The following is a 26,047-nucleotide window of genomic DNA, read 5'->3' as shown; positions in this document are numbered from 1 at the left end:
TATAGGAATAGTTTTACCCTCATACCATCTTTTTATAATTCTTGGAAGCCAAAATCGAAAATAAAATTAGATTAATATCACAGCACATGCCTAAAGTTTAAGCAGAATAAACTTTTGTTTAGTTCTTGGCCATCGTCACTCATTAAAGCGGACTGACGTGTTGTGTTCGCTGTAGCTCCACGTGAGAGCGCTCGCTTTTTCTCTCTCCTGGATTGCGAATGGCAAAAATGCATCACGGACAAATGGTTTAATATAATCTCATATAGAAACGGCTGGCAAAGATAGAATTTGCCAGACATAACGTCTATCAATTATAATTAGTAAGTGTATTTTCTTAATTTCTCCAGTACCGACAGCAGGCAAATTTACTGGTTGCACATGTGCGAATGGATGTAAAATTCAGTCGCACACTCTCAAATTTTAGTCGCAAAATGCGACCATTTAGTCGCACTCTGGAGCCCTGTTCGCCGTAAAAACGGCGTTTGTAGACAGGCGAGAGGGCAGTTTTGCCGGCTCGTTGGCTGCGTGAGAACCATCTGCAGCAGCCACAGTGGTGGGGGCTGACAGGGAAAATAGTTTTGGCGGTGGTCCGGCCACGGCGGGACTTAACCGTCGTTTCCCCCCTCTGGCTAGGAGGACTTTGGAGGCTCGGGCTTCAGCGCGATCCTAGGCCGGGGTCCCCTGGGGGGAGGCGGCTTGCCTCTGCTGGAAGAGCGCGATCTGGCGCGGCCGCTCGGTCTTCGCTGAGACGAAGGGGGCCACGCTGGGCGCTGCGCGGAGCTCGGCGTTGGCTGGTCACGAGGACGGCGAGCGACGGAGCTACTGCTAGCGCCGGGGCGTCGAGGCAGAAAGAGGTTCATGGCTTGAGACGTCTTCTGTACCTCGGAAAAGCGATCGACGATCCCCTTGACTGCTGGGCCGAATAGGCCGGACGAGGAGAGCGGGGCGTTGAGAAAAGCCGCGCGCTCCGTTTCTCGCATATCCGCGAGCGTGAGCCAGAGGTGCCGCTCAGCTACCGTAAGGGAGGCCATAGAGCGTCCGAGGGCTTGTGCTGCTGTCTTGGTAGCGCGGAGGGCAAGATCCGTCGCGCTTCTCAAATCCGTAACCAGCTCAGTGTCTGTGCTTTTCTCGTCCAAATCGGAGATTAGCCTGGAGGATTTGCAGCACGGCCATAGAATGCAGAGCAGACGCAGCTTGACCGGAGGCAGCGAAAGCACGGCCGATCAGCGATGACGTCATTCTGCAGGCCTTGGACGGGAGAGCAGCCTTTGAGCACCAACCGGAGGGCGGGCAAAGGTGCGCTGCGACCGCCTCTTCCACCGGAGGGATAGCACTGTAGCCTTTCTCAGCAGCGCCGTCAACTTGTGAGAGCATCGAAGATGCTTGAGACAAAACCCTCGCGGAAAGTGGCGCGTTCCAGGACTTCGCGAGCTCCTCGTGAAGTTCAGGCAGGAAAGGTGCAGTCCTGGAGGTGGGCGCACGGCGGCGACTGTTGAGGAAACATCCGTCGAGCCGATTCGGTGCTGCCACCTTCGGCGGAGACCATTCGAGGCCTAGCTGCTCGACAGCCCGGGTGAGAAGGCGCAAGAGTTCCGCGTCCTCACCGACTCGAGAGCGTCCGGAGGCCCGGACTGAAGAGGCCGCGGAGGACCAATCCTCGCTGTCGGATGCCATGATGGAGCAGCTGTCGGCGCGTTCCTCAGCCGCATCCGCCTCATCCCCGGAGGCGGCAACAGACATGGCGGCCTGGGGTGGGGGCGGGGAAGGCGAGAGAGAAGCTGGCGGGAAAGGTTCCGGCGAGCTCTTCTCCGTGAACTCCGGTATCCGCTGCGAGCGGCGCTTCTTCTTGCGCGGCTTAACAGGGACAGAATGGATGTCATCCTCGAACTGATCGAGTCGAGCCCGCAGGGTCGACATCGTCAAGTCCTCGCACTCTGGGCATCCGCCGGCAAGGAGTGCGGCAGCGGCGTGATCGCGGCCCAGGCAGAGAGCGCAAATCACGTGGCGGTCACGAGCCGCAGAGGGAACGAGACATTTTGAAACAAACGCTCGGCTCTTTTTGGGAAAGTGTGACGCAGCGGCGACAACACTTGAGCAATAAAAGGATATAATGCTGCCGGATAGCAGAGCAGGCACGGAAGGCTGAAGGTGGCGAAAATGCAGCCGGCTTCTTCAGGCGCTGTCCTAAGCTTGCTGTGCTGCGCGGTCAACGGCGGCGGGTCCCAGATCCAGCGATGCGAAGAGCTTCGCTGAAGAACAGAAAATCGAATATGCAGCCCCGTGAGCCCCGCTTATATACACGTGGCCACGCCCCACCTGTAGGCAAATGAAGCCAGGTGGGCGCGAAGCGCCCTCATTGGTCGCCACGTCACGCGGGCTCACCGATAGGCTGCTACAGTTGCCAGCAGAGCAGCCAATAGCATGCTGGAATAGCCTACTATGGTCTGCCAGGCTGCCGCACTGCGTTGACAATATTACAAAATTAAGGATAATTTTGGGTTTTTCAGTAATCTCGAAGAAAGAAAACTTTCCCGATGCGTAAGGAACTTACGCAATACGAGAGAACCTCTCGTAAGAGAACTAAAAGCCACTTCAGGAGGTAGTCTGGGTAGTCTGCATCTGGTTGTTGAAACCCACATATGTAAATATGAAATATGATATGACAGCGCTACTAAAGCACACATCGGCGCAGACGAGACGCTGCGTATCTCTTCATCAAGCTAACGCACAAACTACTGCAAATAAAAAAAGTCGCAGATTCTCATCACACAATCATCTTCATTAAAAGTAAAGAAACTGAATGATCTTACCGGTGCTGTTACCGTGCTCTCTCCTATTGCGGTCTTTGATTTTGAAATTAGCTGATGATGAATAAATGCAGCTCATATCTGATATCGGATTTATATCGTTTTGCGGAGATACATTTATGTGCCCAAGTGTAAATGAAATCATTTTGATAAATCAGATAGCTTTGATTTACACACAGTGCGTGTGTTTTTAAAAAAAGAAAGAAAGAAACGTATGTAGTTTTGAGAACATTTATTTAGGGATGGGCATTTTTGTCAATTTCTCATTTCGATCATCGATAGGTTTCAAAAACGAGTACTCGGGGGCGGGCCATGTGCAGGGGGCGGGGCATGTCCGTCATTGAGATAATGAAAACTGTTATGAAAAAGGTTGTTGACAAATACAAACGTGACATGAAAACAGGTATATGAAAACATGAACATACAAAACAAAAAATAACTGCTAGATTATGATGCATAAATGTCTTTGAAAAAGAAACATCTTTATAAAATGTCTCAAATAACCAAGTCAGTAATATCGAGCATTGCCTTTGAGCTGAAACTGTGAAATAACACCACCCTGCAGAGCTTGCTAGCTGGTTAATAAACTCAACCAAACGCACCATATATCAATATTAATATGAAGATTATTATGAACCTATTACGACATAAATCAACACAAAAGGACGTGAATGCGCATGTGAACTTCAGTGCTAGATTTTACAGGCGAAGGGTTTGAAACGGAACATTTTGAATGCGCTCTTCCCTTAACAACGCTGATACACGGACAAAGAAAGCACACAGAAACAACATTTTATTAAAATCCTGTTCTCATTATAATGCTTTGACAGATTGACTCTGCACATCATGCACTTAATTTTATTATTCATGATCGAAGCGTTTACAGACATCACCGCGCGTTTTCGAACTCATAACGAAAAACAACTTTAAATAAACTAGGTCTAGCCTACTGTTAAAAAATACGAGAACAGTATAGCACTGCTGCATTACTAATATCAATGATTCTCAGAAAGAAATAGCCTATCTGAAAAGAATTTGACTGTCTCTAAACCATCATGTCGAGCATGAAATATGCGTTTGAGCTGAAACTGAAGAGAATGAACAACAGCCGGTATAACGGCAGCGCTTTGCTAGTTTATTAAGCTCAACCAAACACTTCTTATATTAGATTAACCAGATAGACAACATAAAAGTAATCTTACAACGTGCATCTGCAGAAAAGGACGCGAATGCGCACATGAACTTCACGCGCTTCTCGCTAGTTTCTCTGTGGATCAGCTGATACACGGGGAACTAAGCACAGATCATTTACAGCATTCTATTTCCACCGTGTTCTCATTATAATGCTATAGGCTATGACAGATTGGCGCTGCACATCTTGCACTAACCATTCAATGATCACAGTGATTCCAGACATCACTGCAGTGCACGCCTCAGTTTCACTTTATTTCGCCGCGGTCAGATGTGCTGTATAACGCTAACCAATCAGACCTCCGGTACCGTGCAAAACGAAGCAATAACCAATAAAAAAGAGACAAATATTTTTTTTTCAGGGCGATCATCGTTCTCATGATCGATGATCGCTGTCACGTTCGAGTACTCGATTACTCGACCACTGTTGCCCATCCCTACATTTATTGTGCAAAACTGTGTTGCAGATAAATAAAATAGCCATAGTAAACTAGCTGCAGAGACTTTAACAAAGAAAAAGCAGAAATTATATAATGGCAGTGAATGGCGGCCTGGCTAAAACTTTACGAAAATGATACAAAAGTATCATGCAATGATATAGTGAGACGCGCGCCATATATGGAAAGTGTTCAGAGTAGGGCAGTAGGGCATTCAGTAGGGCATTCAGAACCTCTAACCGACGTATTTTTCCCATGTCGGTTATTTCGGTTTTCACTTGACTCCGCCCCGTCAGTCACATCAAGTGCAGTTTGCAGGCACACAGAGAGATGCAAGAGCAGTTATCTGTGTTTATAGATGCCCAGAATCACTATGGTAACTGAATGTTTTACACAGTTTATATACAGGTCAGTTAATCGCTGTTCTTATAGCCTATACGCGCTGCCACCGGCACACACACACAGATGGCGCGCGCAAGCCGCGAAGCCAGATCACTTTCACTTTCGTGCTCATAAAGTTTGTCAAGTAGGCTACATGCGTTTAAAGGCTTGCCAGTTTCAACATTTAAAGTGATTGTGCACTATTCAAAAACAACAATACGTATCCGTTCAGTGCTCAGCTTCTTTCTGTGACACAGAGAGCCGAGCAGTGTTGCGTCTCTGACAACGCGCGCGTGCCCTGAAGGCAGACTTCTTTCACCTGCGTCCTCACAAAGCTTTGTCATTTGTATGTGTTTTAAGCCCTGCCAGTTTGAACATTAAAGCGAGTTTAGACCATCAGATGTGTATTATGTTGAACTAATGCCTGATATATTGTGACAAACGAACACTCAGACAGAAGCTCGCACATCACGTGAAGATCACGTGCAGAGAGCAGCGCAGAAACGCAGTGTCAATCGCTGTGACTAAAGTAAAGTCACTAAAGTAGCTTAGAAACTCAACCGTTATAGCATATATTTTAATACCTTCGAAGTACAAACCACAGCTTCATAATGAATAGAGAAGTTATGAGTAATTCACACACACAATCACTCTCATTAAAGGGTTAGTTCACCCAAAAATGAAAATTCTGTCATTAATTACTCACCCTTATGTCGTTCGACACCCGTAAGACCTCCATTCATATTCGGAACACAAATGAAGATATTTTTGTTGAAAGCTGATGGCTGAGAAAGGCTTCAGATAGGCCTCCATTGGCATTCAGTGCATTGTCACTCCCAAGACCGATAAAAGGCACTTAAAACGTCGTTACAAAGTCCATCTCACCACAGTGACTCTACAATAATCTTACGATGCGACGACAATTAGTTTTTGTGCGCAAAAAAAATCAAAATAACACCTTTATCCAACTTGGGTTTCTCTCACGGTCGAGCTGTTATCACGCGACGCGTCTGCCTATCAAAGATTAAGCATGTCAGCGGTATGAGAACAAATAAAGATGTATCCAGCTGAACTACCCATTGCCAGAAGCGACAATCCCCTTGACTACTGGCGCGCGAACGAATGCCGCTTTCCATTGCTTGCGCGGATTGCTTGCAGGTATTTATCTGCCCCAAGCAGTGTTGCCAAGTCCACGGTTTTCCCGCGGAATGTTTTTCCATGTCCGCGGGTTGAAGCGACCCCAATTATGTGATATTTAGACCCAGGAATGCGAATTTTAGCAGGCAACCCTGCCAAAAAAACACACATTTTACCCCCCAAATGCCATTTTTTCCGGAGAACAGTGACAGACCGTGAGAGACTATTCAGTGCAGCATCTCATGTTCTTAATGAGAACCATTCTGTGATTTTGTGTGCAGTTATTCAGACAATTGTGGGTCTGTTTAAAAACTTTTTTATTTGATGGAACATAAAACTTGAAGAATAATATTATTTGGTATTATTATTTATATTTATTGTTAAAAATATTTTAGGTTTTTTATGTAACTTAATAAAAGTTTGATTATTCTATTGGTTTGTGATTTTTCTCATTTCAGATCCATTAAATTCAAGCATACATATATATATATATATATATATATATATATATATATATATATATATATATATATATATATATATATATATATATATTAGTATACGTTTTTAAAAGAAGCCATTTTCGGCTTCAGTTTCGGTTTTCGGCCAAGTGCATCCTAAATTTTCGGTTTCGTTTTCGGCCCAGAATTTTCATTTCGGTGCAATATCTAATATCTGTGTGTGCTGTGTATAATTATTATGTATATTTGAATACACATGCATACATGTATATATTTAAGAAATAGCTGCATGTATATACAGTATATATATTTATATAATTTATATTATAAATAAATATAAATATTTTATATATAAATATAATTTTTTTCTTCTTAACTATACACATGCATGTGAGTGTATTTATATATACATAATAATTATACACAGAACACACAGATATATTATGTAAACACACACTTTTATTTTGGATGCGATTAGTCACGATTAATCGTTAAACAGCCCTAGTTTGTACACTTACAATACAGTAAGACAGTAGAGCACACCATATGGAGTAATTTTGGATTAATAACTCAATACACAACAGTTACAAACTCAGACTATTAATTTGAGTAAAACAGCATTGCTTTAGAAAAGTGGACTGACTCTCAATCACAACTGATTTGCGCTGGTATTTGCGAGGTTTTGGACCCGTTGAAGCGGTTTACAAAGTCGGTCTGAACAATTCGTTCATGAATTGGAGTGAGCAGACGTATCAAGATTTCTGCCTCACATAGGCTAACCGAAGTGACATGTCCGATTCAAGTTATCGACGAGTGGGCTAAAACAACCAAGTATAGAACTGAGGGACATGATTATGATCCAACAAGTAGCCTACTTTAATAGTTGAAAAGCAGAAATGTTCAAAATAAAACGTACAGTACTTGATATATGACTTGATTGTATGACACTTCAACACACATGTTAAAGGGTTAGTTCACCCAAAAATGAAAATTCTGTCATTAATTACTCACCCTCATGTCGTTGGACACCCGTAAGACCTCCGTTCATATTCGGAACACAAATGAAGATATTTTAGTTGAAAGCTGATGGCTGAGAAAGGCTTCAGATAGGCCTCCATTGGCATTCAGTACATTGACACTTCCAAGATCCATGAAAGGCACTTAAAACGTCGTTACAAAGTCTATCTCACCACAGTGGCTCTACAATAATCATACAATGCGACGACAATAGTTTTTGTGCGCAAAAAAAAATCAAAATAACACCTTTATCCAACTTGTTCTCGACTTCCGTGTATGCCTCCACGACGCATGCGCGAGAATATGACGCAGATCCGGCGTTCGGACATATGACCCAGAAGCGATTTGTTTACGAGCAGAGGAAGACGCGCGTGTCTAAGCTGTTGGATTCTACATTGATCGTGCTTTAGGTCTCGGCGTAGTGCTCAAAATGGGGTTTAAGTGTGTATTTCATCGATTCCCGAACACCGGCGCTACGTCATATTCTCGCGCATGCGTCGTGGAGGCACACACGGAAGTCGAGAACAAGTTGGATAAAGGTGTTATTTTGATTTTTTTTTTGCGCACAAAAACTATTGTCGTCGCATTGTATGATTATTGTAGAGCCACTGTGGTGAGATAGACTTTGTAACGACGTTTTAAGTGCCTTTCATGGATCTTGGAAGTGTCAATGTACTGAATGCCAATGGAGGCCTGTGTGAAGCCTTTCTCAGCCATCAGCTTTCAACTAAAATATCTTCATTCGTGTTCCGAATATGAACGGAGGTCTTACGGGTGTCCAACGACATGAGGGTGAGTAATTAATGACAGAATTTTCATTTTTGGGTGAACTAACCCTTTAATAGCCTCAATAATAGAGTCAATAGCCTTAGTATAAATGCAAGTTATTTTTAGTTTGTAAATTAGGCTGCTTTGTTTTTATGAACTAAATCTCAGCAAACTGGACTGGGAAACAAATAAATAGCAATATACTACTTACAATAAAAAATGCTTAATGGTAAAATTTTAGGCCATGTTTTGCAGATATCTAGGGTCAAACTCATGCCAAGAGAACCACCTGACGATGTCGACCGTCCTCCATTATGTTTTTTTCTTAAGTCACATTTCGATCTTGCGAGTCTCTGTGAGATATTGTCTAACTGTGGAAATGTTACTACAATTGATAGGTGTGTGTCTCGCGGTCCGGACAAATATTCTAGTGTGTGCATTCGAAGCATGCACTTTCGATTAATGCTGAAAATCGGTTGATCTCCCAGTTTTAAAATTGGTTAAGATGTGAAAATCGTCTAGTGTGTCCCAGGCCTTAGAGTCATATTATGGTTCTAAAAAGAACATTATTTTGTGTATTTGGTTTAATGCAATGGGTTTTTGGTTAAATTTTTTTTTTATTATTTTACACATACTGTACATTATGCCCCCCTTTCTGAAACGTGTCGATTATTTTACACATTCTGTACATTATTGTTGCTCCTCTATGCCCCTCCTTTCTGAAACGTGTCGATTATTTTACACATTCTGTACATTATTGTTGCTCCTCTATGCCCCTCCTTTCTGAAACGTGTCGATTATTTTACACATTCTGTACATTATTGTTGCTCCTCTATGCCCCTCCTTTCTGAAACGTGTCGATTATTTTACACATTCTGTACATTATTGTTGCTCCTCTATGCCCCTCCTTTCTGAAACTCGTAGATTTTTTCAAAGCTTATCGTTCTGAAAAGTGCAGTGTGCTCTGATTGGCCAGCGATCCAGTGCCTTGTGATATACCGAATACCTTATACCCGAATACCTTAAACGTCTGAAGGAAATGTCACACTTCTTACCATATTTAGAACATCAGCTCCCAAACCAAAGCAATATTGACAGGTGATAATGCCGGTCAAACATAGTAGTTTGGCTTTTGCAACGAAAAACACAGCGTCTCCACGACATGGCGGCGTAAGCGTCAACAATACTACAGCGAGATTAAAAGTTAAGGAAAAAAGAATATGGGTGAAGTCTTGGTGGAGAAGACTCTATAGACGTGGCTTATGCTGTTTGCAATGCGAGCTGGAGTTGAGTTGGAAATTATGCAGATGTTACAGATGCACTTCCCATTCTATTGAGACACCGTATGATATATGGAGAAACTTGCTCGCTCTCATTGTCTATTGCCGGTATCCAGTCAGACGGCCTGATCAAGAGTCGTTAATATCAAACATTTGATATTATTTATGATTTGAGATCGGGGGCGCTCCAACTCGATCGGGAGCAGTTAAATAATCGTAATGAACCCACGCAGTTGAGGATGTTTTGGACAAAAAGTAGTTTGCGACAAGCCTCGAACCGGGCCACACTATGGGGGTGCAAATCAGGCTTAAAAGCTTTGTGTGTGGCCAGCCTAAAAGCATTGCTGACTAAATTAGTTTTTAAAACGAATCGACTCCCCATCACTGACACTGATAAGATATTCTACTAAGATATAGAATTCTATGCATATAGAACTGAGCTCTTTTTCACTTGATTCACATTTTGGTCCTCTTAAAGAGATCTGAGTTTGGGTTTGTCTAGTCTTGTGCAGCCAGACCTTCAAACTCCATAGCAGCTTTCATTGGCCAAGGACCACCCAGAGGCCGTCTGACTGACATGTAAAGCAACCAATCACAGTCCCTACAATAACAGACCGGTGTGTAAAACTCTTGGACGTATTTTAAAGAGTTGATTATAGTACGCGCTCATTATCACAGTTGTAAACACGACGTCTTTCTTCTTCCATAAGGGGGTCGCATTTCGAAGGCTGCGTCCTCCGGAGGTCGCAATTGAAGGCTGCATACGTCATCTAGGATGTAACTTTAATAAAATTGGTTATTCCTTGTGAGGTGTAAAATACTGTAATTTCTTTTTTACTTTGCAATCTAACGGTTGATTTTCTTAAATAAGACCGCCTCGATGACATATATGCAGCCTTCAAATACGACCTCCGGAGGACGCAGCCTTCGAAATGAGACACTAAAGAACACGTCCTCCAGTAGAATTTAAATGACGACTCTAAACTCCTGAAGTGTTTCCAATTTTGTGTGCCATATTCATCAGACGTTCAGCCAGCGGTCCGTGACGTCTGAGACTAGGGTTTGTCTGTCAATTCTAATACGTTTTGTTGCACATGCAGTGCTGAAGGATTTCTGATGAACCTGTTGAATCTCCACATCACATAGAGTGGGTTTGATTGATCATCTCTTCCTTTAAAAAATCACTTCTGCTGGAAGATACGGCCTAGTGCCATTTAATTAAAGATAAGTGCTTAAATCTATCCAAGAGCCAGCATTTGGAATTAAGAACATATTTCTTGCACCCCCTTTTCAATTGGGCGAGTTTGGGGTTTTTAGGTGGTGGCACTTTACAATGCATTAGAATGTTAATATAATTGTTTATAATACTTAAATTACATTAAACATTGAATTACACGTGTAATGTATATTAAAGGGGTACTTCAGAATGGAAAGATGAATGTGTATTTTAAATTCAATCATTTATGATGTAGTAGAAATGTGAAATTATTTTTGAAGTTGGTGCCTTCTAGACTGAGAAAAGCCAGAAAACGTATTTTTGGCTCTAATGGATGAAAGACAACAACTCCCAGAATGCACTTGCTTCGCTTCGGTTACATCTCTTGCCCACTGCCGTTTTCATTTTTATAGTAATAAAATCATTTAGTTCAGTTAGCGAACAGAGACTGCAATTACAGTTTTTCTCAGTCGCTTTGGTACATTTCTCAGATCAGAATTGAAATTCTCAAAACTACCTGTTCAATTCTCACATCATTGTGTCACTTGTGCACATCAAAAAAGAAGTTTCTCATTTCTTTGAACAAGTTGCAAATGCTTGTGTACATCCATGCAAATGATTATGTACAATTTTCTGCTGTTTCCTACATTATCAGTTGCTTATGTCATGTTGATCAAAATTTACGATCACTCGAAAATACTACCGGGTTTCTACTGATACTAATGCTAAATCGCCGAAGTACAAGTACAAGGCAGTATTTTCACTTGAAATATTCCATTTAAAACATGCCATGATATGCTCATTTGGTATTTACTGTGTTAAATGTAAGGTGTCACCCGTTTTTAAATGTGCAAACACATGAAAATTAGATCTTTTGGTGTTGCTGTGCTCTCTGAAAGCCCTCTGTCCTAGCGCTTGTGTTTTGCTCTGGATCAGCTGACACCTCCTCCCTCTTGGCTCTATTGTAAAGGTCCCCTGTGTGCTATCAGCTTGTGGCCTGTCGGTGCTGTCATTCGCAGGGGTGTAAAATGAAGCTGAGAAAGGTTAGGCTGCTTCTGCACTTATCAAACCAGCCATTAGTCCTCTTAGAAACATAATTTGCAAATAGAAGAGACTTTATTTATCAGAAAGGTGCTGAAGGATGTTGACCTTTGCTTGAATATTGTTCTCGACGTCTCATCATGGGTTCTGTAATTGGCCCTCTTTTAGTATGGATTTCCTTAACAGGTCTGTGGTTAATTTACTGGATGTGTTATGATGTTTAATAACATTCACAGGACGCCCAAGAAGCTCTAAATGTTGCATGAGCGCTTTAACGGACGGCATAATGGCATTAACCTAGATTCTATTGAAAAGCTGACATGATCCTATATCATGTCCTGTTAAACACACTACTTTCTTGCACGCACTCTGAGTGTTTCTGCTTATGCTGTTTTAAAGTTCATCAAGCACAGCGTAAACATCACTTCTGGTTATACCCATTAACATTGTACATACTTATGGTCAAGGTTGCAAATGTAGTGGAGATGCATTAAGCAGAGATGTTTACCTGCAAGAGTGTGCGTTCACTGTCCTTGCTGAAATATTTAGACCATAGTAAGTGTGCCTTATGTGTGTGAGTTATAAATAATGAATCATCTAGTCCCCTGCAGGAAGCAGTTTGTACTGGTCAGAAGGAGGGAAAACAGAGAGGAGGTTGACTGACAGAAAGCTTATTGGATCATTATTATTAAAACATGCTGAGGGGCACAGCGCGTCTCACAGAGGGGGCTGTGATCATGTTAAAGGCTCCGTCTCTCTGCTCTCCACAGTCTGGCTCAGCACATCTGAGATGACTTCTAGAATATTATATCAGCATAACCGCTTTTTTTTCTTTTGGTATATTAGATACACAGTTTTATTTCAGAACAGTCTGGCTCAAAGCTGTTCATATGGTTACACACTTTACAACAACAAGTGTCAGTTCAGTAACATTAGTTAAAGCAAAAGGTATCATGACCTAACAATATACTATACTTTTACAGTTTTTATTCATTTTGGTTCATTTCTTCATATACTAATGCATTGTTAACATTTACATTTCATATGTTCAACCGTTCAAGTTTAAGAATTTCAGCTAATGTATTAACTATAAACTAATGTTAACAGATTTAACCTTATTGTATTATAACTTGAATGGTTGTGTAAGATCCCTTCTGGAGCTTTGTCGTCGACTAGTCAATTATACATGGTGCTGTTTGATGTTTTAATGTTCTCTCAGCAGGGGTTTGTGGTTAGCTAATTTTTCCACCATGCTACTTTTGGGTTATGAGACTTTGCATTATCTCAAAACTGCATCTGTGACTTCCTACAGAACGACTGTATTGTGACTTGAAACCTCCTACAGCAATATATTCTACAGTATATTGAGACTGTATGCAGAACCTTTCAAGGTTTCAGGGATGCACTAATTTTAAATATACAGTAATTTTTTCCTGATAACCGATAATGGTCAATGTTAAAATGTCTTTATTTTGTCTATAATAAAAAATAAAACCCTAAAAACTAAATTCAACTGTTTTAAATGCATAACCACATTATAATGTACAGTATGAATTATGAATATATATATATATATATATATATATATATATATATATATATATATATATATATATATATATATGTATATGTATATATATATATATATATGTATATGTATATATATATATATATATATATGTATATGTATATGTATATATATATATATATATGTATATATATATATATATATATATATATGTATATATATATATATATATATATGTGTGTTTTTTTATTATTATTATTATTATTTTTAAATATTAATTTTGAAATGTACTAAAGATTAAATGGGACCTTTAATGCAAAATTAACTTTTACACTGTGTTTGAACATGAATAAGTTGGTAGTGTGTCTACACATCCACCCTTAATGGTAAAAATGATATGTGTGCTAAGCATGTTCACTGCATCTCAAGTACATACACATAATAAGACCTCATGAATCCCCGTTTGCTTCATTGTATATTTTTAATTGACGTGTTGAATGGGAAATGGCCAGCAGGGTGACTGAAAGCTCTTGTGTGTGTGTTGGTACTTCACTAGTGTCCTCTTTTTTTCTTCACTGTTCTTTTGCATCCGAAACAGCATTTGCAGATAATGCTCAGACAGGTAGAGTAATTCAGAGAAACAGACAGGAAGAGGGGTGAGACGACTACGTGGTTTCTATAGCATTTGCTTTTAAGGCGATAGGCTGGCCAGCATCCAGACGCTCTAACTGCACTGTATCAGTGTAGAGACCTCAAAGTGAGTTCAAGAGTGCATGTACTGTACACTTACAGTGTATACTTACTGTACAGTGTTGTATGGGGACATTTCAGAGACATAATGATTTGATTAGACACAGTAATGATGTACTGTATAAACTGTATATTATATCCCCTACGGGACTGCAGTTTTTTACACTTTCAAAAAACATGACTTAGTATGATTTATAAGCCGTTGTCCCCACAAGGACAAGGATTTCGGATATTGCCATCTTTGTGGGGACATTTTGTCCCCATAGTGTAGGCCGTAGAGTATACCTGAACCAGACACACAGACGCTGATATCTATCTTCACATTTTTGTCCTTAAATTGATAGCCATATTGCAGAATATCTGCTAACAACTGTAACTAGAAACTAGATGTTTATTTATTTATTTATTTATTTTATTTTTTAAGGAACATTTTTGTAACATAAAATGTAAAATTCTTGATTGATAAACCCAAAGAGTTTTTATATTCCATATTTACACCATTAATAGCCAGTCATTTGTGTCCATTCTGAATGAATAAGCGTTTTGAATGAATTGGTTGAACAAATGAGTCAGTGACTCACTCATTAACATAAACTCAGTCACTTGTCGCCACCTACTGCCATAATAATTTACGTGCAGAAAATCCCCACCATTCAGTAGATCTAGATGTTTGTAATTTTAGTGACAGTTAATAGAATAGAAAATTGACCATAGAAACGTTCCTAGAACAAAATCATGCTTTTCATTTTTTCTCATGTTCATCTCTCAGTCACTGTCAACTATGCATGATGGATGTGCAATATATGGCAAATATATAAGCACATGGCAAAACTGTGCCCACTGACACATCTTATCCCACACTCCCCCTACAGTGTAGTTAATCCAGCCCTGATTATATGTGAAGTTGGCACCAAACTGAATGTGACCTTCACTCTTGACAAATACATAACATATTAACATTACAAACTTAAACATACATACATGTGTAATGTTGACTGCTTTAACAATGAAAATAAGGTTTCTCATAAATTAAATCTTGAGAGAGAGACAGAGCAAAAGGAAATATAAATCAATGAGAGTTAATTAAACACTGTTGACATCTCTGTATAGTCTTGTCCACGGATGTTTTATGAGCTCTGGGTTTTCCATATTTGCACAGCTCATAGCAAACATCACGATGTCAGTAACTGTACAGTAGGATCTTTGTGCATGTGTGTGCGTGTGTGTGTGTGAGTGAAAGTGGTGTGTGAGTGACCTGCCGTGTCTCCATCGAGTCTTTTAATAAAGCAACTGTCCTCAGTTCAGAAGAATTGTCATGCCTGACCTCACACAATACATAAAATTACACTACACAACACTGCTACATACATTATAATATATTTGTTTATTTATTTTGTATTTATTAGTGTGGCATCATATCCTGTAGTCGACATTTGTTGCAGCACCCTTAGTAATTTTGCATGCAAGACTGCACCTTTGCTTAATGTTTGCAGCTTGTTTATATGCCGTGAAACCTATGTGTGTATTTTAAAGCTCTATGATATATGTTTTTGACAGATTGACAGAAGCACATGTCCCTCTGATATGATTTATACGTATATGTGTGTTTGTGATAGGGTGAGCTCAGAGCGAAGGAAGGAGAAATCCCGAGATGCAGCACGTTCTCGGAGAGGAAAAGAATCAGAGGTGTTTTATGAACTGACCGAAGAACTGCCCTTCCCCCACAGTATCACCTCTAACCTGGATAAAGCATCGGTCATGAGACTCGCACTCAGTTACCTGCGCCTGCGTAAACTACTGAATACAGGTGAGAGAGGACAAATGTTCAGTTAGATTATACAGTGAAATTGTCTGCATGTGTTCATCTCTGTCTCTCTTTAGATATACTGGATGTGGAGACTGAATTGGACTCTCAGTGGAACAGTTCATATCTGAAAGCTCTGGATGGGTTTCTCATGGTTCTTTCTGCTGATGGTGATATTGTCTACCTCTCAGACAATGTCAGCAAGTGTCTAGGCCTACCTCAGGTGATTTTAGGTGTATTTCAGAACATCTCGGCTTGATTGCACATGCATGTGTGACTCACATTAGAAGTCTTTTTCTAGTTTCAAAATATTTGCTGACTAATAATTAGGTTATGAATGTTACAATGCAGTGTGGGCTGCCCAAAGCCAGGCACTGTAGTACGAGGGGTAGAGAGGAGTTAGGAAGGCATGGCACGACAAGACTGTTTACAGTGCAAAAAGATATAATTTATTAACAAAATTGTGCCATTGTGCAAAATTTCAACTTAAAAAAAAGGAAAAGACAAAAAACAATCAGTGCTTACAAGACAGCACAGTCACTTTGTGTGCCATACACAAAGAAAAATAGCTAGAGCAGCCAAAACATTTAGTTGTACTCACATATTCTTATGCTCTAGTAACAGAGCAGACTACCAACCTCCCTTAACCCCCTCGAGTCGGCGGTCGCGCGGCGTGATCGGCTCTCTTTTTTTCTTATCAGTGCCCAAGAGACTCAAATAACTGTCGTTTTATCATTCAGGCAAGTGTTATACATCATTATAATCTGTTAAGTTTCTATTTTTCTTGTGTACAGTCAAAATAAAAACCAAATGTTTTGCTTTTTGCAAAATAAAGAAAACAAACATGATGCGCGATCTGCAGCCTCTCTGTCAAAGACGTTCATTCATATTGTCTTCAGAAAAAGAACTCTAGCTTAGTGAATACTTGACTCACAAACATGAGACATATGTCTAAAGAAACGCTGAAATGTCAGGTTTTAAACACTGTAAACCAAATCGAAAACAACATCTGTTTGAAAAGCGATAGATGTCAGTCACCCGCGAGCCACTTCATTATCCGCTAATGCGACCACGCCCACGGATCGCACGTTCTATTGAGATTCAAATACTGACGATCCAGAGTCGACGCCCACACATCAACTCATACAAACACATCTAGTGAAGCGCTGTAACATTACTTCAGCTACATCGTTTTGAGATGTTGAGGAATAATCCTGGATTTATTCTGCTCATGAAAAGCTGTTCATTTTTAAGAGCAAAGGATTCCGCCGAACAGTTTATTCTGTTAGCGTCTGTGAATATTAAATGCAAAAAGACCGTTTAAATATGAATCCTGTTGCAACATTACATGTCATACACGCAAGACTGTTTATAGATAGCTTATATAGTTTATAGACAAGATATATTTGGCTTGTTTTGGACAGATTATAACGTGTTTATTGTAAAAGAGCCTAGTGTCACATCAATAAAGCTTTTATTCTCAAATGTCTTCTCAGATGCTATAAATATTGTACCAGTCAAACGTGTTTTGCTTCATATTGATGTTTAAATATTATAGCCTAATGATTTTAAAAAAATTTAATATCAAAGTTTTGTTTTGTAGAAAGTGATTTTTTGTTTTGTAGAAAGATAATTGCTTTCTTTAAAGTGAATTTAATTTTGTATAAATGGTATCTTAATTTTTAATTATTTATTATTAAATTTTTTTTAGCATGAGACTACTTTTAAAAACATAAAAAATAGTACAAAAAATTTAGAAAAAATGCTTTTCTTAGTCATTTTTGTCTTGTTTCTAGTCTAAATATTTGAACATTCTTAAATCAAGATGCATTTACTTGATAAGTACAATTTTAACTAAAAAGAAGAGCGTTTTTTTGCTCTCTCAGTCAGGTATGAAGCTCATTCATTATGTAGCTCATTATGTGTGATATTATGTTCTTTTGTCCTCTCAGGTGATAGCCATCATTATTCATTAGCTATCACGCCACCTCGCATACTGGCTTTGTGAAGAAAAACTGTCTTACAAATTTTAAATCAGTGTATTGTTTTATGTGAATGAGTTGGCTCAATGATTCTCACATCAGTTTGAAGCAAAAACTCTTGGCAACAACACCCATTATTCAAAAGCCTTGTGGACAGGACACATATCTATTGTGTGTTTTGAGGCCTTATTTTTTTTTTCAAAAATCATGCATAAACATTTTTTTCTCAAAAATACAAGCATGTACATACATGTTGCTCACATATTATGGTAGCCCAGTTTGTGCTGAATACAGTGTAATTACACTTTTGCCATTAATATGTTTATAAGCAACTGAAAAAAACACAAATGTAAGAGCATGTCAAAACTTCTAAAGGGCCCCAAAACAGCTCAGACTCCTAGGGGTTAACCAAAGAAAAACTATGGTTAAATAGTACATAAATAGTACATAGTACACCGCCAAACAACTATGGGGAGAACCATTTTAGTAGGGTAACTTAGGACAACATTGCACATTATATCACTGACATTTAAATCAGCCTCTTCCGTTCCTATTCAAATAAACACACTCAGCACAGTATTAACCACACATTAATCACAAAGCACAGACATTCATTAAACAAGTAAACATCAAAAGTTCAACATATGCCAACCCTGGTTATGTAAAATGGTATGACCATTGTAATCATAATCGCGTTTTGGGTTACGTGTGCTACCGGAATGAACAAGACACAGCGGAGACAACAGGTAAGCACAGAACACAGCAACAGTAAAACGCTGCATTTTATGTTATTAAAGGATCAATAAACACTGTAAAATCTATAAGACTCCTTGTGATCATTGCACTTCAGCAAATAACACCAGATAACGGAAAACAGTTAATGAGTTAACAATACAGTTAACAATAAATGAGGAAAATAAATTAAACTCACATGTCAATAAATACACACCTCGCTAGTTTGTTACCGTCCATATTTATAGATCAATGTGGAGTCCTTTATTTCCACAAATTTCTGTCAGGATAGATCCTACCGAGGACCCAATGGATGGAGCATGGGGCACACCATTAGAGGCAATCTGATTTCTGACTATCACTGTATTAGTCAGTTACAGATTTTGTGTATATTATTAAATATAACACGTGTCATGTACAAGCATGGACGATCTGACACAGTAAAATATTAACTCTGCAATCCTCTGAATAATATCAGAACTGGCTACTTTGTGTCCGTGAGCAAGCGAATCGGGACGCTTAGTTTCTTTGTGATATTGGGTACCTTGATGAACGAATATTTGAAAATAAGAGATACTAAGAAAAAGGTCTAATGGAACCCCCTCCCAGCACGTAGCCCAGGTAAGAGACTTCTGACTGGGCAATGTGACATTTCTAGGCATTGGCCACTAAACCAGCACTTTGCAGCCTGCTGAACACTTCAGCCGAATGGTCCAAATGTTCTTTCCAGGTTGCACTGAAGACAATGTCGTCCAAGTACGCCGCCGCCACACCATCCATACCTCTTAGGACTTAGTCCACCAGCCTTTGAAAGGTCGCTGCAGCCCCATGCAATCCAAAGGGCATGACATTAAAATGGTAAAGCCCACTAAGGACACAAAGAGCTGTCACTTCTTTAGCTCCATCAGCCAAAGGAACTTGCCAGTAACCTTTGCACAAGTCCAGGGTTGTCAGGTATTTGGCCTTGCTCAGACGTTCAATCAATTAATCAATTCTTGGCATAGGGTATGGGTCAAACGCTGATACCAAGTTGAGTTTTGAGAAGTCTACACAAAATCTTAATGTGTCATCTTTCTTTGGTACCAGTAACACTGGGCTGCACCATTCACTGGAAGAAGGCTCAATGACTCCTAAATCCAACATCATCTTTACCTCATCCTTCAATGCCGGAATCAATCGAGCTGGAACTCTGGGCTAGAAGATGGATATTATGCTGTATCAAATTTGTCCTTCCCGGCTTGTCCCTAAAGAGCCCTTCTGGTATGCGTTTTTTTTCAGCTCTTTCTGTTGCTTGCATGTAAGATGATCCACAGCTGAATAAGTGGGTGCATTTCGATTTGTGGGGAAGTACTGCTCCTCGAGCTCTTCTTCCTCCTCCACCCTTTTTTGCCATAACTGGTCAGACAAAGACCCCTTTCTCTCTTGCTAAGGCCTTAAGAGGTTGATGTGATAGACCTATGACTTTTTACAACGATCAGGCAAAGAAACCTTGTAGTTGGTAGGACCCATCTTCCGTAGCACCTCATACTGTATGGCCCTTGCCACTTGGCCAGTAAGCCATTGTCAGATGTTGTAAGCAGCAGCAAAACCTTCTGGTCTGGGCTCAAAGTCCTCTTCCTTGAGCACTAGTCATACCAGGCTTTTTGGCGCTGTTGTGCCTCCAACATTTTAACACGCACCCTCTCTACCAGTAAGTCCATCTTTTCCCTCATCTTGATGACACAGGACAAGATGCTTGCTTGTTGAAGGATCGTCTCCTTCCCATGCCTCCTTCAAGACATCTAACGGCCCTCGTATGATGACTGGGGAACCTCACAGTAGCAAAAGAGAAGGTAAGGTAACCAGTAGTCCCAATCCGTCCCCGTTTCCGACACAAACTTGCGAAGCATGGCTTTCAGTGTTTGGTTAAACCTTTCAACCATACAGTTGGTCTGTGGATGGTAAGGCGTGGTCCGTACGGGGTGTATGCCTAACATGGAGTAGACCTGTTTGATGCGTTTGGATGTAAAATTGGTTCCTTGGTCAGTGATTATCTCTCTGGGAATGCCTACCCGTGAAAAGAGCTGGATGAGGGCATTAACAATTTGTCTGGTCTTATTTTTTCTGAGCGAGAATGCCTCTGGATGTCTAGTAGCATAATCTGCAACGACTAGAATATAACGATTACCTGCCCTACTCCTTTCCAACGGACCCACAATATCCATGGCAATCAGAATAAAAGGAACATCAATGATGGGAAGACTCACTAAAGGTGCTCTATCGCCTCTTTTTGATGGACCCGTCAACTGACATTCTGGACATGACTTGCAAAAGTCTACCACATCTATATAAAGTCTGGGACATTGAAACCTGCTAGGAGTCCTCACTAATGTCCTTTGCTGCCCCAAATGTCCCGACCACTGCACTGAATGGCCTAATTGCAACACTCTCTCTCTCATAGAAACAGGTACCACCGACCTTTCTCCATGAGTACTTTGCCAGTACAGCCTGTCATGTTTTATCCGATAGTGCTCTTTCTGAGAGAACATTGTCTGCTGGTTTACATTGTTTGCCTTCTCAAAAAAATGGTTGTACTGTCTTATCTTGTCTCTGTAATTGCACAATATTATGAGGAATTTGCTACAAGTCCCCCATACATGGTTTGGGCAACTGCTCAATAATTTTTGTGCCTTCAACCTTGTTTTGGCGTTTCTCATGTCCTGATTTCTTAGGCTTTGCAGAGCTTATCTTTTGCGACAAGTACCAAGGCTGTCTAACACCCTCTTCCTGCTTAGTTTGGACACTTGTGACTACCCTAGCTTCAGCTAGCTCTTTATCACACTGTAAGAGATCTACTAATACTTGAACATCTCTGCTCAAAATGACTGGATAAGGAGCTTGTTCCACAATGCCAACTGACAGGAAATATGGTTGGTTATCAATTTCAATCATCTGATCTGTTTTGGGGTATTATCTCACATCCCCATGGATACAACGAACAATAACTTTACCTCGCACTGAACTACTCTGTTCCTCCAAACATTCCTCTCTGACCAGGGTTTGACTTGAGCCAGAATCAACCAGACCCTTAAACCATTTTATTTCCATTTATTTCCTTTTCCTCTTCACAACAGTCACAGTGCTACATCATTTAAGCTATGGGACGGTCTAGGCACATAGCAAAGTCTGGTATTATTAACATTTTGCAACGGGCAATCAACTTTTTTGTGTCCTTGTTTCCCACATCTATGACATACTAGGATAGGTCTGTTTTTTTGTTGTATAAATGCTGTTTGCTGACTACCTGTGCTACCAGCAGTTTTAACTTGGGAAGTATGCGTGTTTGTGGTAGTGTTACTAAACTCACTTCCCAAGCCATCCACAGACTTACCAGTTGTGCGGTTATTGTTGCTCCTCCACCGCCCCGGGGAATACACCGATCGTCTTGCAGCCATGAAAGATTCTGTCATCTCTGCCGCCTTTTTTGATAAGGTGGGATCACTTTGCCGTAAAGAGGGGTAAAATATGTAGTACCCAATCTTTCCTGGGCCATCTGCATGCTTGAGCAATGCTTTCAAATGTCGTCAAGTAATGTTCTATATCCTCCTCATCATTCCATCATTCCATGGTATCATTCTTGGACAAAGCTTGACACTGATGATCTCTGCCGAACTACTGTACTGTTGTGTTCCATAGCTGATGCTGATGCATTACCTTGGTCAACAAACAGAGTCTGCTGCCCTGGATGGATGCTTAGAGGAGAAGTCTGCCCTGCAGCTAACGGCGGAGTTGTGCCGACTGTCACTCCTGCCTTTGACTGTCGGTCCTGCCTTTGCTGATGACCTTCAGACTGCAGCTGTGCAAACTGGTGCTGGAGTGTCTGTCATCTGTGCTTTTGACGTTGTGACTCTTTCTCCCAGCGGTCATCTCTTTGTTGCTGTTTTTGCAGAAACATCTGCAGTACTGCTCCGACTGGGTCTATCCGCCCCCCAGCTGATTCTCCATCATCTCCATCTGCACTTACCTCCACTCTCCCAGATTTTTCTGGATCCAACACCTCTCCATTGGGCTTTACAAATCCTTGTAGCATCTTTTAATGCATCACCTCTTTGGTGGCATTGTCAAAAAAAACTGTCTCTTAATGCCACTTAAAATTACTGCCAATCTTTGGCGCCCAGCCTCCTAATGGCCTGGAAGCACCGCTGCCACCATATGTCACCTTGGCCAGCCTTAGGGCTGCCCAAAGCCAGGCACTGTAGTACGAGGAGTAGAGAGGAGTTAGGAAGGCATGGCACAACAAGACTGTTTAGAGTGCAAATAAATATAATTTATTAACAAAATTGTGCCATTGTGCAAAGTTCAACTTAAAAAAAACAAAAAACAATCTACAAATATCAAACAACTATGGGGAGAACCATTTTAGTCGGGTAACGTAGGACAACATTGCACATTATATCATGGACATTTAAATCAGCCACTTCCTTTCCTATTCAAATAAACACACTGAGCACAGTATTAACCAAAATAATCTATCACAAATCACAGACATTCATTAAACAAGTAAACATCAAAAGTTCAACATATGCCACCCCTGGTTATGTAAAATGGTATGACAATTGTAATCATAATCGCGTTTCGGGTTACGTGTGTTACCGGAATGAACAAGACACAGCGGAGACAACAGGTAAGCACAGAACACCGCAACAGTAAAACGCTGCATTTTATGTTATTAAATTATCAATAAACACTGTAAAATCTATAAGACTCCTTGTGATCATTGCACTTCAGCAAATAACACCAGATAACACAAAACAGTTAACAATAAAGAAGGAAAATAAATTAAACTCGCATGATGTCAATGAATACACGTCTCGCTAGATTGTTACCGTCCATATTTAGGCGTAGACAGCATTTATAGGTGGACAGACACTCGGGGTAATATAATGAAACTTTACCAATAAACCATGAGCTTAAACAACACTAGACAGCCTACAAGTAATCTTTAACATGAACTGAAGCACCCAGGTTCGGCACAGTGACATTACAAAATCTGAAATGTGGCAATAATTTGATTCAGTTTGATACTTATCAATGCTTAAAGTTGAAGAGTGTATACTTCTAGTGGCACAAAACGGAATTGCAAAATTAATATTTTCCATTTAAAGAAAATAGTTATTTTTGATGCTGTTAGTGGTGCAAAAATTACACACTTTTATTTTCAAAATAAGATACAAATTAAAAAGATTTTTAATGCTTTTGAAAGAAGTCTTGTGCTTTCCAAGGCTAATTTATTAAAGGGGTACTTCAGCGCTGGGAAGATGAATGTGTATTTAAACTGGGTTATTTATGTAGTAGAAATGTGAAATTATTTTTGAATTTGGGGCCTTCTAGACTGAGAAAAGGCAGAACATTTATTTTTGTCTCATGTGGATGAAAGACAACAACTCCCAGAATGCACTTGCTTCGCTGCCCAACACCCACTCCAAAAGCCACGGCCACTGGTTGCCCACCATGACACCGCCCCCACCGTCGTTTTGATTTTAATACTAATACAATAATTTCGTTCAGGTAGAGAATAGACACTAAAATTAAAAACTGAACGTATCTTTTCAATAAAGTGTGAGTGAGCCGAACGAAAGCCACGACACAGATGCAGCAGGAGTCAGATTTCATTCATCACGAGAGCGAAGAGCGCAGAGCTGAGGTAAGCGCGGCTGTCATTCTCGGCGCATGTCCAGTCTGGCGCGTTTTCATAGTTTCGTAGTTTCAAAGCTATACTTTCATAGGAATTAATTGAAAAGTTGAAACACTCACTTTGCTCCGCACTGCATCGTTATTAATGCCCGAGCCGAGCGGCCTTATGTATTTACATTCTGTGAGTGAGATCCCTCCCTAGTGGGCGGGTTGAAAACATATGGAACTAGCTCCTGTAGTCTCTAGCCTCTGGCTAAAAAACCTCTGATGACGCAAAATTACAATATTTGCGTCATCGGAAGATTTTTTCCAGAAATAAAATGCAGAATTCTCTCGTCTCAGGGGGGTATGAGGGGGAAAAGTACCATAATTTGAATAAACTACTGGGTTTCTACTGATACAAAGCTTAATGCTAAATCGCTTAAGTAACCGTTCAATCATGGATACATTTTTTTCAGGATTCTTTGATGAATATAGAGTTTAAAGAACAGCATTTATTTGAAATAGAAATCTTTTAAACATTATTAGTGTCTCTACCGTCACTTTTGATCGGTTTAATGTATTTTGGTGAGAAATTAAAGCATAATACATTGGTTATTATTGTATTTGTTATCAACTATTAAATGTCATAATCCACCTTTCATTGTAAGATGTGGAATCTCTTAATAGGGCTATGAATGTGTAGCCAGGCCATAGAAATGTCAATAATGACATGAATTTTGTGTATTAAACCATTTCTTCCCCCTGTAGATTGACCTTATTGGGCACAGTGTGTTTGAGTTTACTCATCCATGCGATCACGAGGAGCTCAGAGAAATGCTGGCACACAAGAATGGTAATAATCTTTCTGTCTCTCTCTCTCGCAATCATATTAATGATCTCTCACATTCATCTCTCCCATTCCCCCTTTCAGGTCTGTCTAAGAAAACAAAGGAGTTGCACACAAACAGAAGTTTTCTATTGAGGATGAAATGTACACTGACCAGCAGAGGGCGTACTGTCAATGTCAAATCTGCCTCCTGGAAGGTACCACCCCCTACTTCTACTTGTGCTTCATTTTTGACCATGTGACAATAGGGTTACTCTGAAACAATATATATAGTGTATCTGGATACATATTTATCCCTATCAGCCTCTCTCTCTGACAGGTGCTGCGCTGTTCGGGCCATATCCACACAGCAGATGGTGTTGAAAAGGGTGCGTGTGAGGAAAAAAATGCATGTTCAACGAACCTGGTACTTATCTGTGAGTCTATTCCCCACCCGGCAAACATTGAGGCTCCTCTGGATTCTAGAACGTTCCTCAGCCGCCACACTTTAGATATGCGCTTCACCTACTGCGATGAGAGGTAAAGTCCCAGCACTTCTTAGTGTTGTACAATAACACCTGCCCCACTCAGCAGAAAACGAAATGCTTTTGTGCTTACAGCAGCAAAATCTGACTAACATCTGAGCATCATTTATTATAGGGTGGACTTTTGGGCACTCGAGTCGGAGTTACACTTAAAATTACTAAAGTTCATTGCAAATATAAAGTTTGGGGTCTTTTTTTAAAGATGTTTTAAAAAGAAATGAATACTCAGATAAAAAATGGCAGACGTGTACATTGTTAAACATTTATTTATTCACCATATTTATTTATTTCAAATAAATGCTGTTCTTTTTAACTTTCTATTTATCAGAGAATCCTGAAAAATGTTTCCACAAAATATTAAACCATACAACTTTTTAAACATTGATAACAATAATGTTTCTTGTGCACCAAATCAGAATATTAGAAGAATTTCTGATCGTAACACTGACATAATTAGTGAACATAAAAGATTTAATCAATTAAAAAAAT

The 26,047-nt window shown here is 40.2% G+C and overlaps 1 protein-coding gene across 2 annotated transcripts in view; it reads left to right on the top strand.

Annotated features, from left to right (window-relative positions):
- hif1aa (hypoxia inducible factor 1 subunit alpha a) overlaps positions 1-26,047 on the top strand; it is a 59,473-nt gene that overhangs the window by 8,528 nt on the left and 24,898 nt on the right. Inside the window, exons 2-6 of one of the 2 annotated variants that reach the window (XM_079843136.1) lie at positions 15,631-15,821; positions 15,896-16,041; positions 24,956-25,040; positions 25,119-25,231; positions 25,354-25,553. In XM_079843136.1, coding sequence (XP_079699262.1) covers positions 15,631-15,821; positions 15,896-16,041; positions 24,956-25,040; positions 25,119-25,231; positions 25,354-25,553 — 735 coding nt within the window. Of the gene's footprint in view, positions 1-15,630; positions 15,822-15,895; positions 16,042-24,955; positions 25,232-25,353; positions 25,554-26,047 lie in introns of both variants that reach the window. The other variant, XM_079843135.1, reaches the window with a different exon arrangement.

The sequence above is a fragment of the Gobio gobio genome, assembly GCF_949357685.1.
Source record: "Gobio gobio genome assembly, chromosome: 18".
NCBI classification, from domain to species: domain Eukaryota; kingdom Metazoa; phylum Chordata; class Actinopteri; order Cypriniformes; family Gobionidae; genus Gobio; species Gobio gobio.
This window is presented reverse-complemented; position numbering and strand designations above follow the sequence as displayed.